Genomic DNA, 15,963 nt, shown 5'->3' with positions numbered 1-15,963 from the left:
TGGCCCCAGCCTTTTCCTCCAACATCATTGCCTACTGTACTTATCCCTTGCTTGCCAGAACCCAGCTGCCATGACTTTCATTAATTTTCTCTAACAGGCTAAAGCTTTCCTGCCTGCCTCAGGACCTTTGCTCAGGCTGTTCCCTCAGCCCAGAATCCTTCGCTATGCTTAGCACCTTTCTTCCTTCACATCACCTACCTAGGCTTACCCAGACCACCACGTCTAAAATATATCAGCCCATTTATTCTTCCTGCTTCTACATTACTGTATTTTTATAATGCTACTATTGTATTTTTATAATGCTACAATGTTTTTCCACACTTGGGACCAGCTTCCACGTTTGACAGACCCTCATTACACCCATGCTATTATGCTAAGTGCTACATAGATAACCAACAACATGAGTCTTCTATTCAAAGAACGACAAAAAAATCCTTTTTTATTGTTGTTGTTCTTTTAAATCTAAGTAGATGTGCTTTAAAAAAAAAAATCATCAGTTCATTCCAGTGCAGCAGTCTCCACCCTGGGGCTGAAGATGGGAGAGATGAGAGATCATGAGTACATGGTGTGATGGGTTGCATTATGTCCTCCAAAAAGACAATAGGTAAGTTTAAACGGGAGAAGCATGCCTCAGAAAAATTTTAAAGCCATAAACAACAAGCATAACAAAATGCCTTTCTTATTTATTTTTTTACAAATTAAGTCAGAGGCTAAAAACACAGGATCCAGAGACCAGGTGTGTAGCACCAAGACTCCTGTTGCAACAGGTATTTATCAGATACCTTGTCTTCCAACTCAGTCCTCTGACCCATCTGATTATTTTTGACAAGTGCAATCATTTCAACAACAGAGCCATTCAGAACACTTCATTTATACAAAAGCTCTTCCAAGAGGATCTCTGCTTAACTGCTCCAAGGATCTCTCTGCTGGTGACGGCTCTTCTGTGGTTGTAGAAGGACAGTCTGACTGCCTCCAGGCTAACCCGTTCCAGCAGCCAATCCTCCAGAGAGCCCAGTGCATCCAAGATCCAGGAGCATCCACTGAAGTCTGGATGAGTCTGGGAAAGAAATGGCACAAGGGTAAAACAGTGAAGTGAAGGCTTGTTAAAGTAAACAATTTATGGTCTAACCCAGCACCCATGCCTTCCATGGATTGGTGCACACGTGGAGCCACAGAACCCACCTGGAGGTACAATGGTAGGAATGTGATGAAAGAAATTAGGCCATTGTACCTATCAACTGTCTGAGGAAGATCGGGGAGGGGGAATGTGTAGCTGGTGAGAAAAATCACCCGTATCTGTGGAATACAGACTAACTCTGGTCACTTAAATTTCGTGCCTCGATTTTTCCCAACAGCAGTGGAGTTAACACCCAACACCTTTGGAAGATGGAAAATATAATTTTAGAGTAGACACGCACACTCTATATTTCACATTAGTGAGCTTTTTTTTTTTTTTTTTTTAACACTTCTCAGTTTGCAGCCTTACATCCTTGCACCAACATGATCTCTAGCCACGCTGGGAAAACTCACTCTTCCTCGGATGTGTCCCTATCGTTTCCAGTCTCCACGCCACTGTCGCTCTGTCACCCCTACCTACCATGTCCACACCCAACCCCACCTTTCAAATCCTATCCACCTTTGAAGACTCTTCTCCAGGTGCCCCCTCTAGCTTATCTGTGTTCCACACAACCTCCCACTGAGGACCAGGGCTCTTTGCGTTCTCAGAACCTGTATCACATGCTGCCTTATATCATTAACAACCTTGTCTAAAGTTAGAGAGGCAGCTGGACTAGTCAGAAGAACGCTGCCCTGAGAATCGCCCACCCAGGGCTCTAACCCTAGCTCCGTGCGGGTATGAGATGTCATGTAAGCAAGTAATGGTCTCACACTGGACCTCTGTTTCTCTTTTGTAAAAGGAAAGTCTTGAAGCAGGATTTGAAAAGTTCCTCCTGGTTCTAATAATTTAGGAGTATTTCCTCAATGCCCCCATCTGGCAGGACTGGGAGCCCCTTTGTGATAGAGACCACATTGTTTTCATCTGAGCTTCCCCAGCAGACCTGGCTTGCACGGAGACACTCACTACGTTTATCCAGCCAGCACCTTGTTTTATCCTCACAGTGCCACGAGGGGCTGGCCCAAGGCACAGCCCTGACCCTTGGGAGGCTTGCAGAAGCAGAGTGGCCTGCCAGACCCATTCAGTAAAAGGACAGGACTAATGATTAGAGGGTGAAGCATAGTCCAAGTACTCCTACAGAGAGCCCTTCCAGAAAATGCAGTGGAGGTTCTCAACTGGGGGCAATGTCTCTGGGCATTTTCAGGTGGGAGGGAGGCTGCTACTGGCATCCACGGGACAGAGGCCAGAGATGCTGTCCCGTATCACACAATGCTCAGGACAGCCCCCCAACAAAGAATTAAGCAGTCCCAAAATGTCAATAGTGCTGTGGTTGAGAAACCCTGCTCTAGATCACATACCTTCGTTCCTTTCTCCTATCTTTCCTTAATCCCATTTCCCCCTTCTTCTCACAGGATAAACAACAGATTCCAAATGATACCACTGGAATACAGGGGGTTTGGATACAATCACACATGAACACTCAGCCTTGCTTCATTGTCATGAAGAAAATCCAAAATCAAGCCTTAGTCCATCTGTCGTAAAATCTCCTTATTCTGTTCCCCATAGCTTCTTTTGAAGGGGAAGACTTTTCTGAGTTTGTTCTCTGCAATTTTACGCTGTGGGGTGAGGCTGGGTGGGCAGGAGGAAGGAATGAAAGCCCACCCTAAATTTTAGGTACATTCTAAGTACAGAGCACCATTTAGTGAAAACCTGACATATGTCACTCTTCAAAGAATAAGATGAGACTAGGTGGTGAATCCCCTCTCTATAAGAGGGCATTTAAGAATCAATTTATAGATTGCCTGTCAACAGATACGAGAGACACTGGGAGCTCAGGTGTTCAGAGTTGCTACCAACAGGAAGCAAGCCAAGCGGGAAAAGATAGCAACCATTAGCAGTTCCAGTTTATAGAAGCTGTGTGCACACAACTTTTCAGGAACTCGAGGTGTGAAGAAGCGCTCCCGTATGAGAAAAAGCCGCAGTCGAAAAAACACCTCTAACATGATAACCTGTCTCGACCATTCTAAGTCTCCACAAAGAGAGCCCCAACTCACTTGCTTCACGATTTTCCCCATGTAACTAAAATAGGCCTCCTTCTTCTTCCTCCTCTTCTGCCTCAAGGCTGAGTTGGCCTGCTCATATTTCTCTTTGGCTGGGATATAAAGTGTAGTCCTCTTCTTAGGGAATCTCGGGCCATGTAAGCAAATGTAGTACATGTGGAAGCCTTATCCTTACACTTCTAGATTATAGCAGCGGCTGTAGGCAAGCGAACAACCCCCACCTCCACCCCCCCGGAAGAGGTTTTATAGGGAGAGCCGGAAGGCACTCTTTCCTAATAAAATCAGTGATTAGTGATTGCACCTGCCAGAGATGAATACTCTCAGAATACTTAAGAAATATTAGGTGTAGAGTCTAAAACAGGCTTACGGTACATTCCAGAAAGGGGCTTGAGGTGGGAAACTCAAAATGTTAAGCTTTCCTCTGCTCTAGCCCATGCGATAGTGAAGATGACCACTTTGATGTAATGGCTACTAATTTACCAGGCAACACTGATCTCCAAAGCTATTCCTTTCATGTGTTGGAGTAACTCCAGGTGTTCTTATTATAGTGGGCTCTTGGCCGCAAAAATTTCAATTCAAAAAGACTGGGAGTGGAATCTGGGAAGCCGAAGTTTTTGCTAAAGCAGCCCTGGTGAATCTAAGGACCAGCCAGGTTTAGGATTCATTGGTCTAAAAAACCTTCCTGAAGCAACTGCACAGGACCAGGGGTTGGGGTGAAAGGAGCAGCTCTGCACAGATGTGCTCTGGGTATTTGCATTTGCACCCGGAGGACCGCCTGGTGTATGCCACAGCAATTAGGAACTCAGGTGACAAAGCAGGAATAGGGAAGCCAGGAAGTCACCGTACCTTCAAGAGTGAAGGTTGAGAAACTGTAGATAGAGAGGCCGTGAACTCCCTGCAATTAGTATTATCAGCTCAGCTACAAGGAAGTGACCAGCCTGACACGAATCAACAGATAAGAGAACACCAGAGAGCCAGGGTGTCAAAGGAAGAAAAGAACCAGATGACAAGAGACTCCTTCCTCTCTCAGTGATGAGCCGCACTGAAGCCCGGGTGCCGGGGACTGGTGGGTTCTGATAGGACTGTCAGCTCCCAGCTATTGAGCCTGATGTCCCAGTCCCCACACGAAGCACTGGACATACTTTATTGCATGTAATTCTCATGGCAACATTAGGAGGTAGGATATTAGTATTACTCTCACTTTACAGAAGAAGAAACTGAGTCTCAGAGGGTTCGAGGGACTTGCCCAGGTGGCAGAACCAGCCCCTGAGCCTCTGCTTCTAATCCCATGCCCTACCACCTTCCAAACCCAAACACCAGAGCCCCCATCCTTCTAGTTACACGTGTGCACTCTGCACAGCTGCTGCATGTATTTATTCATTGATGGAGCACTTGGGATGTAGCCTGTCCGTAGTGCAGGCTCAATTCCCCTGAATAATTCTTTGCTAACAACAACAGAACTCCACTGAACACTTCTGTGAAAGGAGAAAGCGGTTCCCTATCACCCACCTGGCTGTCAAAGCACGTCCCCACCCACCGCTTCAACTCCTACTCTCTTTTTACTGGCTTCATCTCTCACTATCTCTCTAGTTAAAAAGGCAATGTATGCACAGAGCATATATTATATGATGAAATGAACTGGAAGGTTTTTTTGTTTTGTTTTTGTTTTTAAAGATTTTATTTATTATTAGAGAGAGAGAGAGTGCGCACAAGCAGGGGGAGGGGGCAGAAGGAGAAGCAGGCTTCCTGCTGAGCAGGGAGCCCAACGTGGGACTTGATCCCAGGACCCTGGGATCATGACCTGAGCTGAAGGCAGATGCTTAATCGACTGAGCCAGCCAGGCGCCCCTGAACTGGAAGTTTTAATGCAACAAAGTAAATATAAACTGGCAGAAATCATTGTCTCGGTGGGATAGCACTCTTCACTGGTCCGAGCCAATGGGGAACCAAACCAACACTATAACATCCAGAAGATGCTTGAGAGCACAGGCGAAGGGTGAGAACAGAGGTGGTGTTGCCGTGGGAGTATAGCACAGAAAGTTTGGGCAGATGGCACTCACTCATGCAAAAATTTTGGGCACCTGGGTGGCTCAGTTGGTTGAGTATCTGCCTTTGGCTCAGGTTATGATCCCGGGGTCCTGGGATGGAGTCCCGCATCGGGCTCCTTGCTCAGTGGGGAGTCTGCTTCTCCCTCTGCCCCTCCCCCCTGCTCGTGCTCTCTCGTGCACACCCGCATGCGCTCTCTCTCTCAAATAAATAAATGAAATCTTAAAAAAAAAATAGCAAATTTTGATCCCCTACTAAGTGCAAGGCCCATGGCTATGCATGGAAATGGCAATAAATTACTGAGAAGAATCACAAAACTGACATAGGAGAAAGTCATGGGGTAATCAGAAGACTCACCAGCATCTATTAGAAATCTGAGTCAGCTAAAAAGGACGTGCAATAAATCGCCTGTTAATAAGTTCCCTATCCTGAAGATAAAAGAAGCAGTTACACTAATAGCAATGCTAACCTGTATTTATCGAAGGCTCAGTACTTGCCTTGAATTATACAAAGCACTATGTAGACATCTCGTTTCATGGTTTTAATACTCAGAGATGGATGTTATCATCTCTTTAAAAGAGATGAGGAGGGGCGCCTGGGTGGCTCAGTAGGTTAAGCAGGTGCCTTTGGCTCAGGTCATGATTCCAGGGTCCTGGGATCTAGCCCCGAATCGGGCTCCCTGCTCAGTGGAGAGCCTGCTTCTCCCTATGCTTCCTCCACCCCCCCTACCCCCCACCAATCCCGCTCATGCTTGCACACACTCTCTCAAATAAGTAAATAAAATCTTTTTTGAAAAGAGAGAGAGATGAGGAAACCAGGGCTTATAAAGATAAACTAATTTGTTCAAGGTTACACAGGTAGTAAGTTGCAAAGCTAGGAACTGAACCCTGATGTGTCTGACACCAAAATTCCCATCATTATTTCTCAAGTTAGGCCTCCTGCCCACCTGCAGCAGAGTCTCCTAAGCTGCTTATTAAAATGAAGATCCGGGGCACCTGGGGGGCTCAGTCATTGAGCATCTGCCTTCGGCTCAGGTCATGATCTCAGGGTCCTGGTATCGAGTCCCGCATCGGGCTCCCTGCTCCGCGGGAAGCCTGCTTCTCCCTCTCCCACTCCCCCTGCTTGTGTTCCCTCTCTCACTGTGTCTCTCTCTGTCAAATAAATAAATAAAATCTTTAAAAATAAAATAAAATGAAGATCCCCAACCCCTGTGCTATGCCTCGGTACAGGTATCTAAAGCTTGGGTGCCACTATACACCATTGCCTCCTGAGTCTGGGGAAAATGCTGCTCTGATTGGAACCCTACTCAGTTACAGGAGAGTTAGAAAGGGTGGGGACACTAGGAGAAAGTGATTGTGATGTGGCTAAGCACAGACACAGACCTTAGACACTGAGAAAGCAGACTTTACAGAGATTAACATAATAGTGTTGGAAATCTATGGATAGAAACTCTAAGAGGGAAGTCTACTCAAGAAAATTAGAAGGCTGTTCCTTAACCGGCCATGACCTTGGCCTCCCTCCTTGATTATAATTCACTTCAACCTGGTCCTATCTTGGTGGAATATCAGCTCCAAAGGACAAACAAGGCTCATAAATAGGGATAATGAGTAACAAGAGCAAAAGACGGGACAATTGGAATTCAGGGCATGGAGTGAGTCTGGGCAGTGACTTGAGGAGTAAGCCTGAGTTAAAGGGTGTTGGAGTTGCTTTTATGCAGAGATGTCTACATGGCATGGGGGAGGCCTAATGAGTCAAATGGCCGAGGAAGGTCCAGGCATTGCAGCACATTGTAGAGGGGATTCGGACATTGGGTGGGATATTAGATTATATGGCCTCTGAGGTCTCCTAGGTTTTGTGGATTCTACTTTCCCCCTGTATCATTTTTTTAGGGGTCAGGTTGGCAGAATTTGAATAGAAGTATTGCTCAGATTGTTTCTACCTCTGGATAGTCTGAAGAATTAATCCAGTTGAATGGAAAGAGTCAGAGGTTCACACAGTGCATTTTAACATCATTGTATTTTGTGATCTTAATTCTAGGAGATGAATACTGCTCTACAGCTCACCTGTTGAGAAACTCTGGGTGGATCGCAGGAGGAGAGAGGATCTGGGGGGCAGATTAGAAGATGTCACCTTGGGAACGATGTCACACTCTTCCTGTGTGTCAGCTCTGTAGATACTAATTGAATATTAATGGTGGATGATATTAGTACTGACTACTTGCTATTTTGTCAGATGGAGGGAAGAAAGGAATCCAAGTTTTTCCCAGCCCCAGCAATATCTTATTTAACCTCTCTGCCAAGGTTTTAGAGGAGGAGAAAAAAGTAGAGAGGAAAGAAGGACATCCAGCCCCCTCCATTCAGAAATATAGGTAGGGAGACTAGGGTTACCCAGAGAAGATCTAGGGTGCTGCCCTCCCTTGCTTCTCTACCATCCCCCCCATCTTGTCTCACAAATGAACATCCCCATTGGGTAGTGGAGACTACCCACTATTCAAATCAGAAGCTTTAAGTTCTGGTCCTAGCTCTACCAGCGCCTCGCTCTGACCTAGTTGAGGGTAGCTGCTCTTCTCGGCTTTCAACCAGGGGGTATACATTTGATTATAGAACCATTAAGACTCCTTAGAATCTCACTATTCAAAGTATGGTCTGCAGGGGCGCCTGGCTGGCTCCGTCAGTAGAGCATGTGACTCCATCTCCGAGTTGTGAGTTCAAGCCCCACGTTGGGCATAGAGATTACTTAAATAAAATAATAATAATAATAATAATAATAGTGAAAGGTCTGGTCTGCAAACCAGCAGCAGCGGCCCTTGGGGGTCTTGTCAAAATGCAGATTTTGATTCAGTAGGTTGGAGGTGGGACCTGAGGCTCTGCATTTCTAACAAAATCCCATGTTATTCTTATACACTTTAAACTTTGATACATCCTGCCTTAAGACACCATCCATCCATGAATCCATTGTGGATGTGCCTTGTTGTTCTCCCTCTCGTGGGTCTCTATCACACCCCCAAGTTTTCTAGCTCTAGGACTACTTCCAATGGCCAGAATAGCTTGAGAGTTAGTGATTTTCTGGCTTGGGGCTTATAGAAATGCCACATGTTCCTTGAAATATAATACTACACCTACACACATCCATTTACTAATAAATAAGCTCACTAATTAATTCACCTACTCGATTCAGGAAATACCTAAGGGGCAGCAGGCGCAGCTTGAGGGCTGGAGATAAAAGGATGAGGAGGGCATGGCCTCCATCTGAGAGACGTTAGGGACAGGCCTGGACAGCCAACTCAGTGTGATAAGCACTTCTGTAATTAGTCAAGAGGATACACTGAGGTGAAATGTTTATAGTCAGAAGCTATGTTGTCACAGGCAGGAAAAGTTCTGGAGGCTGTCCCAGGCTACGTCCTCCCTTACCATTGACGCAATCTTTCCTGTGGCCATATATATGTGGTTCCTCTGCCCACATCGGGGAGTGTGCTGTTGGGACAGTCCCTGTCTGATGATTCACAGGATACCCACAATGATGGTTTTCTTAAATTCTTCCCCATTCCCCAATGATTTGAACCAGTGGTGTGACACTGCCCTTAGCTGAGGATCCATAGACAGGGGTAGAGGGGCAGAGGGGTCCATGTGTAAACTGTTTTGTGTGTGTGCTTCATACATTTGTCTTGGGAGAGGAAGTCCACGTGTTTTCATCAAAGGACAATGAGACCTAAGCACTGGGAACCTGTGTCTTGTTACTGTCCACCTGCTACCCTAAGACTCAGGCAGTGGCAGCCCCCTTTCCTTCTCTTCTCCCCCATCTCCTCCCTCTCTTCAGCTGATATATCCCAACTTCCTCTGTGCTTAGGTTGATTATGTTAAAAGGAGCTCTGTCTGCAATATCAGCCATGCCAAAGAGCTAAGATCCTTGTGCCCAACTCAACACTGTCACAGGTAAGCACAGCTGGGCCACGGGGACAGCAGGGGAGGAAACCCCTAGAACCCAGAACCAGGTCTTTAGCAATTGGCCAGCTGATCCTTTGTCTTTAATAGCTAACTATAGGTGAGAAGATGAACTTTTTAAGTCATTTTCTGGGCTTTCAGGGTGGTGTATGGCAGTGAACTAGGCTATGAAGTTTCCCTTTCCTTTGTACTGTGAGATGTCTCCAGAGTGAAAGGTGGGGGTGGGGGAGTGGGGAAGGGAGGGCCACAGGTGGGCAAGTCATCAGTGACACCAGGAAGGCAACTGCTGGGTCTGCTTTTATTTTAAAGCTCTTAGGCTTCAGAAATCACAGAGAGCATATATATTGCCTTTGGTGTACTATTCATAGTTCAAATCCAGTCTTTGGCATGAAAGGGGAGGAAGCGTATTTTGGATCATACCTAAGGCAGAGAGTTCCACGTCATTTATACATGGAGCTGAGTGCATCATGAAGTTATTCTGCAACGTAAATTTGCCTTTTTCTACTTCTGCTCCAGAATAACTCGGGCTTATAAAATAAATGTATAAAATACCCTTTGAATAGACTATGTTTTTCCTGTGGCTTTCTTGCTTCTGTTTTGCAGGACTCATGCTGAAGTGAGCTGTCTTCCTGGTTGCTGGGCACCTGGTAAAGATAGGGAGGGTAGGGCAGCCCAGAAGCATTCTGGGAGAGGAGAATGGGAGCAAATATTTGCTTTGGAAAATTCAGAGCTGATTTTCACAAATAACCCAGAGCAGATTTTCTTTAGCAGCTGTCAACTGCAGAGAGGTTTTTGGAACAACAGCTTTTGTTTATGTGAACAGACAGTGCTCCAGCTTGGCCCCAGGAAAGAAGTGAACACAGCCCCAAGACCTGCTTCCAGGGGCAGGAGATGAGAATGAGATAAACACTGCACAAAGACTGATTTTTAATGCAGAAAGTCTATCAAGGGAGGGGGTAGATTTACAACCTCACATTGCACAACTCAGATTCACAGACCATTCCATATTCATCTATTAAGCAAGTGTTTATTAAGAGATTCACACTTGAGGCACTGAGCTAGTGCTATTGGGTGCCAGAGTTACACCCAAGAACAGAACAGACACAGCCTCCAGCCCTCACGCCCTCTCTCTCATGAGAGGTGGACAATAGGCTCAAGTGCATTCAATGCTGCAACGGGAATGACACTTTCAGGGTGCTGTTGGGGGCACTGAGGAGGGACAGCCAACCCTGACTTAGGAAGTCATGGAAGCCTTCTTGGAGGACGTGATGTTGAGGCAGAGCTACTGGGAGTTAGCTAGGCCACAGGGGTGAGGAGTGGGACAACAGGGAAGGGAATTTCAGGCAGAGAACAAATTGTACCCTCCCTGGGGCATATTTGACAACTAAGGTAAGCAATAAATTATTTAAATTATAAAAATATATTTAAAGGATCAATTATTTAAATTATTTTTTTGTGGAAACATTGCCAAAGGCAAGGGAAGCAAGGACAAAAATGAACTATTGGGACTTCATCAAGATAAAAAGCTTTTGCACAGCAAAGGAAACAGTCAACAAAACCAAAAGACAACCGACAGAATGGGAGAAGATATTTGCAAATGACATATCAGATAAAGAGCTAGTATCCAAAATCTATGAAGAACTTATTCAACTCAACACCCAAAGAACAAATAATCCAATCAAGAAATGGGAAGAAGACATAAACAGACACTTCTGCAAAGACATCCAAATGGCCAACAGACACATGAAAAAGTGTTCAACATCACTCAGCATCAGGGAAATCCAAATCAAAACCTCAATGAGATATCACCTCACACCAGTCAGAATGGCTAAAATAACAAGTCAGGAAATGACAGATGTTGGCGAGGATGCGGAGAAAGGGGAACCCTCCTACACTGTTGGTGGGAATGCCAGCTGGTGCAGCCACTCTGGAAAACAGTACGGAGGTTCCTCAAAAAGTTGAAAATAGAGCTACCCTATGACCTAGCAATTGCACTACTGGGTATTTACCCTAAAGATACAAATGTAGTGATCCGAAGGGGCACGTGCACCCCAGTGTTTATAGCAGTACTGTCCACAATAGCCAAACTATAGAAAGAGCCTAGATGTCCATCAATAGATGAATGGATAAAGAAGATGTGGTATATATATACAATGGAATATTATGCAGCCATCAAAAAGATGAAACCTTGCCATTTGCAATGATGTGGATGGAACTAGAGGGTATTACGCTAAGTGAAATAAGTCAATCAGAGAAAGACAATTATCATATGATCTCACTGATATGTGGAATTTGAGAAACAAGACAGAGGATCATTGGGGAAGAGAGGAAAAAATGAAACAAGACGAAACCAGAGAGGGAGACAAACCATAAGAGACTCTTAATTTCAGGAAACAAACTGAGGGTTGCTGGAGTGGTGGGGGGTGGGAGGGATGGGGTGGCTGGGTGATGGACACTGGGAAGGGTATGTGCTATGGTGAGCGCTGTGAATTGTGTAAGACTGATGAATCACAGACCTGTACCTCTGAAACAAATAATACATTATATGTTAATTAAAAAATAAAAAATAAAATTAAAAAATTATTTTTTGTGTTTAGAATTGTCTGTTCAGTGTTTATAACCTCCTAGCATATCTATGGCAAGCAGAGTTTACAGATAGTCCATACCAGAGTTTTCAAAGTGTGTGCTGATTTTTCAGTTGTGGAGTATCTGCAAACGTCTGATGTGACTTTCACTTCTAAGTGTTATTTGATTCCTTGAAAATAAACATTTTTTTTTTTAAGATTTTATTTATTTATTTGACAGAGAGAGACACAGCGAGAGAGGGAACACAAGCAGGGGGAGTGGGAGAGGGAGAAGCAGGCCCCCTGCCGAGGAGGGAGCCCGATGCGGGGCTCGATCCCAGGACCCTGAGACCATGACCTGAGCCGAAGGCAGACGCTTAATGACTGAGCCACCCAGGTGCCCCAAAATAAACATTTTTTTTTAAGATTTTATTTATTCATTTATTTGAGAGAGTGAGAGAGAGAGAGCACATGAAAGGGGGGAAGGTCAGAGGGAGAAGCAGACTCCCTGCCGAGCAGGGAGCCCGATGCAGGACTCGATCCCGGGACTCCAGGATCATGACCTGAGCCGAAGGCAGTCGCTTAACCAACTGAGCCACCCAGGCGCCCGAAAATAAACATTTTTATGTTAGGACAGTTTTAGACTATTATTTGATTTTTAACTTTATGTTTTGAAATCATTTCAAACTTATAGAAGAGTTGCAAGAACTTTTCTATAAAAGCTCCCATATATTCTCTATATTCACCAATCACTGACATCTTCCTACATTTGCTTTATTCACTTATATCTCTCTACATATATATATGCATATATATACATGCCACATGTATTATTATTCTTTTTCTTTGCCAGTTTGAGACATTATACTCTTTACCCCTAAATACTTTAGAACCTATCTCCTGAGAATAATGACATTCTCTTACAGAACCCCAGTACAATGATTGAATTCAGGAAAACTAATAGTGATGCTATGCTATTTAATTTATAGTCTGTATTCAAGTTTCACTGATTGTCCCAATAATGTCCTTTACATTTTTCCTTTTTTAAAAATTTTATTTTATTTAAATTCAATTAATTAACATATATTATCAGTTTGGAGGTAGAGTTCAGTGATTCATCAGTTGTATCTAATACCCAGTGCTCATTACATCACGTGCCCTCCTTAATGCCCCTCACCCAGTTACCCCATCCCTCCCCCCGACCTCCCCTCCGGCAACCCTCAGTTTGTTTCCTATAGTTAAGAATCCTTTACATTTTTCTGGTTAAAGACCCAGTCCGGGTCACATACTGCCTTTAGTTGTGGCATCTCTTTAGGGCCTTTTAACCTGAACCAGCCCCTCAGCCTTCCTTTGTCTTTCAAGCCATTGATATTTTTCAAGAGAAAAGATCGTTTTTTTTTGTAGGATGTCCCTTAATGTGAGTTTATGTGATGTTTCTTCATGATCAGATTCAGTGGATGCATTTTTAGCAGGTAAAGGATGTTCTATCTCTCTAAGGTAAGGGATGTTCTACCTTTCTAACTTTCATCACATCACTCATGATGTCAGTGTGTCTCATTATTGGTGATTTTAACTTTTATTTTGGTTTTTAGTATATTTTAAACTGTAACACAAACATACACATCCAAATGTGTTTATATGTAAATGTTATCACAAAGGAGATTAATAGCGAGCTAACCTGCTCTATATTACCTTGTTTGAATCAGATTGTAGTGTTTTGTTTCTCCTGTCATCTCTGCATAGATCGGAACATCTTGTAAATGTGTCATTGATTAATAAGATTGTAGTTGTGCTCTGCCTTTAAAAAAGCTGGGTATAAAACTCTACAAGTAGCAAATTACTACTTCGCCACGTAAATCAGAATTTTCCTGATGCTGTACAACCAAACAATGTTCAAAAGTAAATTGGAATCCCGAAGCTGATTCAAGGTGATGGTGAACCCCAACAGACAGATATGGATTCTTCAAAAGAGCTTCACTGGTCTCATGCCTGATTTTATATTAATTTGGGCTTATAAATTTATAAAATGCCCTTTGCTTATGTTGTGTATATGTGCTATACGTTAGGCTCCTATACAAGACATTGATAAAAAACAAAACAAAACAAAACAAGAATTTCTTTGCTTTGGCCATTTGAAAACCCCAGCTACATCCCATTGTAGATCCTACCCACAGTAGAATGAATTTTGCTCTAACAACCCCAGGGCTCAGAGAATACACATGCATCCATTTCCAATGGGTCATTGAGTGGAGTCCCTGGTTGTTCCAAATTGCACAAAATTTACGATTTCTTTCTTACAGTTTTGAAATTCAGTTCTACTTACTTTAAAACATACCAATACAAACATTTTAGGAACGTACCATATTATGCAATTACTGACCAACCCAAGCAAAAGACAGTCCTACCTTGGAAAGTGTCTAGCCTAGATGTCTTATTCCACAAATGAGGACGCTGAGATCCAGAGAGGTGTCTTCTGAAGAAGGAGAGCTGCTAATGGTAGACAGAAACCCAGAGCCTGGGCCAGGGATTGGGGTGGCTTTCTTATGGCAGAGGTGCTCCCTGGGGAGGTGATCAAGCTGCCCTCCCCTCTCTCCTGGCTAGTGTGGGTTGTTGGCAGCCGAAGCAAGCCTTGAGCAGGGTCCTTCTGTCTGGTTTACTCATCTCAAATTCAGCCATAGAGCTGGAGCCCAGCCAGGTCCTTGGGAGCCTCTAGATTTCCTAGAAGATGGCCTTAACCAAAACACAAGGCTGAAGAGGGGCAGCTGCCTTAGAAAGTCATTTGTAATATATTTTCATCGGGAAAATGTAGTAAGTTCCAAAAGAATTTTCCAAGGTCAACCAATGTATCCATAAATTGGAGACCACTTAGAACTCATCCCGCCCCATTGAACCAGTGCAGATTTCATGTCTACATGTGCAAGGCAGTACGATAGTTACTTGGTGGGTGCCAACTGGGATATGAAGAAATTTAGGACATGGCCCCATGCTCAAGAAGCCTACAATAATCCTAGGGAGGTGACACATACATATATTAAAAATTTATTAATAATATAAGGTAATGTTTGATGGCATGCTCAGATGAGTGCAACAGAAAGACGGACCACGGAACATTGAAGAAGGAAAGCATTCTGGCATGCGGCTTCTAAGTCCAGTGACCTAGATGAAACTGCAGCTTCCCCATTTGCTAGCGGTGTGGCAAGTTAACTTGAATTTCCTAAGGCGCTTAGAAACACTCCGGGCATTTTAAGTGTCCCCCAAGTGTTAGCTATTATTACTCTCTCTCAGTCTGTGAGCGAACCATCATTTCAAGTATGGAGAGGACGTGAGCAGAGGAGCAGGAGTGGGCTTCGCGGCAAGGTGATAGAATCATATGGAATTATCCTCGCAAAAAGCTCTGCGAGCTACTTCTGTAACTCAGCTTGCAGCCATCAAGCACCGCGGAGCAGGCAATTCTGGAAACCTGATTCCACCCACCCTCCTATGTCCGCGCTCCTCCGTACCGCCTCCCTGAGATCCCAGCGCCCGTCCCCAGGGGGCGCTGCCGCCCCGCCGACCTGGCCCGGGCCGGCGCGCGCCCCCGCCGCCCGCCCCGCGCGTGCGCGCCGCCCAGGTGAGGAGGCGGCTGCCTGCTCCGCGACGGGGGCGGGCTGCTCAGTCGGCGGGGCGGGGCGGGGCGGAGCTGGAGAGGCCCAGCCGGGACGGGGCGGGGCCGAGGCCAGACCAAGGCCGGAGGCGGGACCAGCCGCCGCCGTCTCCGTCTCGGTGTCCCGTCCCCCACAGCTCCGGGTAGCCGCCGCGGGAAAGCGGAAACTGCCGGGTGCGCCGCGCCGGCCGACAGCGCGCCGAGGAGCAGCGAGGCGGCCTCCGTCCGGCCCAGACCCGCGGAGCGGCGCCCGGCGCCCCCGCACACCCCGCAGCTCCGCGCCGCGGCCCCGCCCCGGCCCCGCCCGAGCTCGCCGCGCGCCCCCCCCCCCGCCGGCCCCCGCAGCCCGAGCGCGCCCACCTGAGCCCGTCTGCGCCCACCTGAGCCCGCACGCCGGCGCCATGGCGGAGCAGGAGAGCTTGGAGTTCGGCAAGGCGGACTTCGTACTGATGGACACCGTCTCCATGCCCGAGTTCATGACCAACCTTCGGCTCAGGTGAGGGCGGAGTGGCGGTGCGCCCGGGCGGGAGCCTGCGCTTTCCCGAGAGGGGGCGCCCTTGCGGTGCGGCGGGATTGGGGGTGTCAGGGGCGCGCCG

General features: G+C 45.9%; 2 protein-coding genes across 12 annotated transcripts in view; one reads left to right on the top strand and one right to left on the bottom strand.

Annotated features, from left to right (window-relative positions):
* Window positions 1–652: 652 nt before the first annotated feature.
* On the bottom strand, window positions 653–15,888 carry H2BN1 (H2B.N variant histone 1). Of its 9 annotated transcripts, XR_013444384.1 has the most exons (3): window positions 15,748–15,868; window positions 7,283–7,386; window positions 956–1,057 (listed from the first exon to the last, which is right to left on the bottom strand). XR_013444384.1 is itself a non-coding variant. In XM_078063508.1 (2 exons), the coding sequence occupies exons 1-2, from the start codon at window positions 3,328–3,330 to the stop codon at window positions 857–859; spliced, it is 363 nt and encodes a 120-aa protein (XP_077919634.1). In that variant the 3' UTR covers window positions 653–856. The 9 variants fall into 9 exon arrangements, 1 of the variants encoding a protein (XP_077919634.1); XM_078063508.1 differs by lacking the exons at window positions 7,283–7,386; window positions 15,748–15,868 and adding an exon at window positions 3,169–3,330 and having other exon boundaries at window positions 653–1,057; XR_013444383.1 differs by lacking the exon at window positions 7,283–7,386 and having other exon boundaries at window positions 912–1,047; window positions 15,748–15,880.
* The window catches only part of MYO1D (myosin ID), a 364,381-nt gene continuing 364,147 nt past the window's right edge, over window positions 15,730–15,963 (top strand). For all 3 annotated transcript variants that reach the window (XM_078063487.1, XM_078063488.1, XM_078063495.1), the window contains exon 1: window positions 15,730–15,863. In XM_078063487.1, the coding sequence (XP_077919613.1) occupies window positions 15,769–15,863 (95 nt within the window). In that variant the 5' untranslated portion in view covers window positions 15,730–15,768. The remainder of the gene's footprint in view (window positions 15,864–15,963) is intronic.

This window comes from Halichoerus grypus, chromosome 2 (assembly GCF_964656455.1).
Source record: "Halichoerus grypus chromosome 2, mHalGry1.hap1.1, whole genome shotgun sequence".
NCBI lineage: Eukaryota > Metazoa > Chordata > Mammalia > Carnivora > Phocidae > Halichoerus > Halichoerus grypus.
This window is presented reverse-complemented; position numbering and strand designations above follow the sequence as displayed.

Excerpts from the sequence above, each read along its gene's own strand:
- H2BN1 (XM_078063508.1), bottom strand. The coding sequence starts at position 3,330 with ATGTACTACATTTGCTTACATGGCCCGAGATTCCCTAAGAAGAGGACT. Across the intron at positions 1,058-3,168 it reads TGGGGAAAATCGTGAAGCAA|ACTCATCCAGACTTCAGTGG; the intron begins GTGAGTTGGGGC and ends TTTCTTTCCCAG.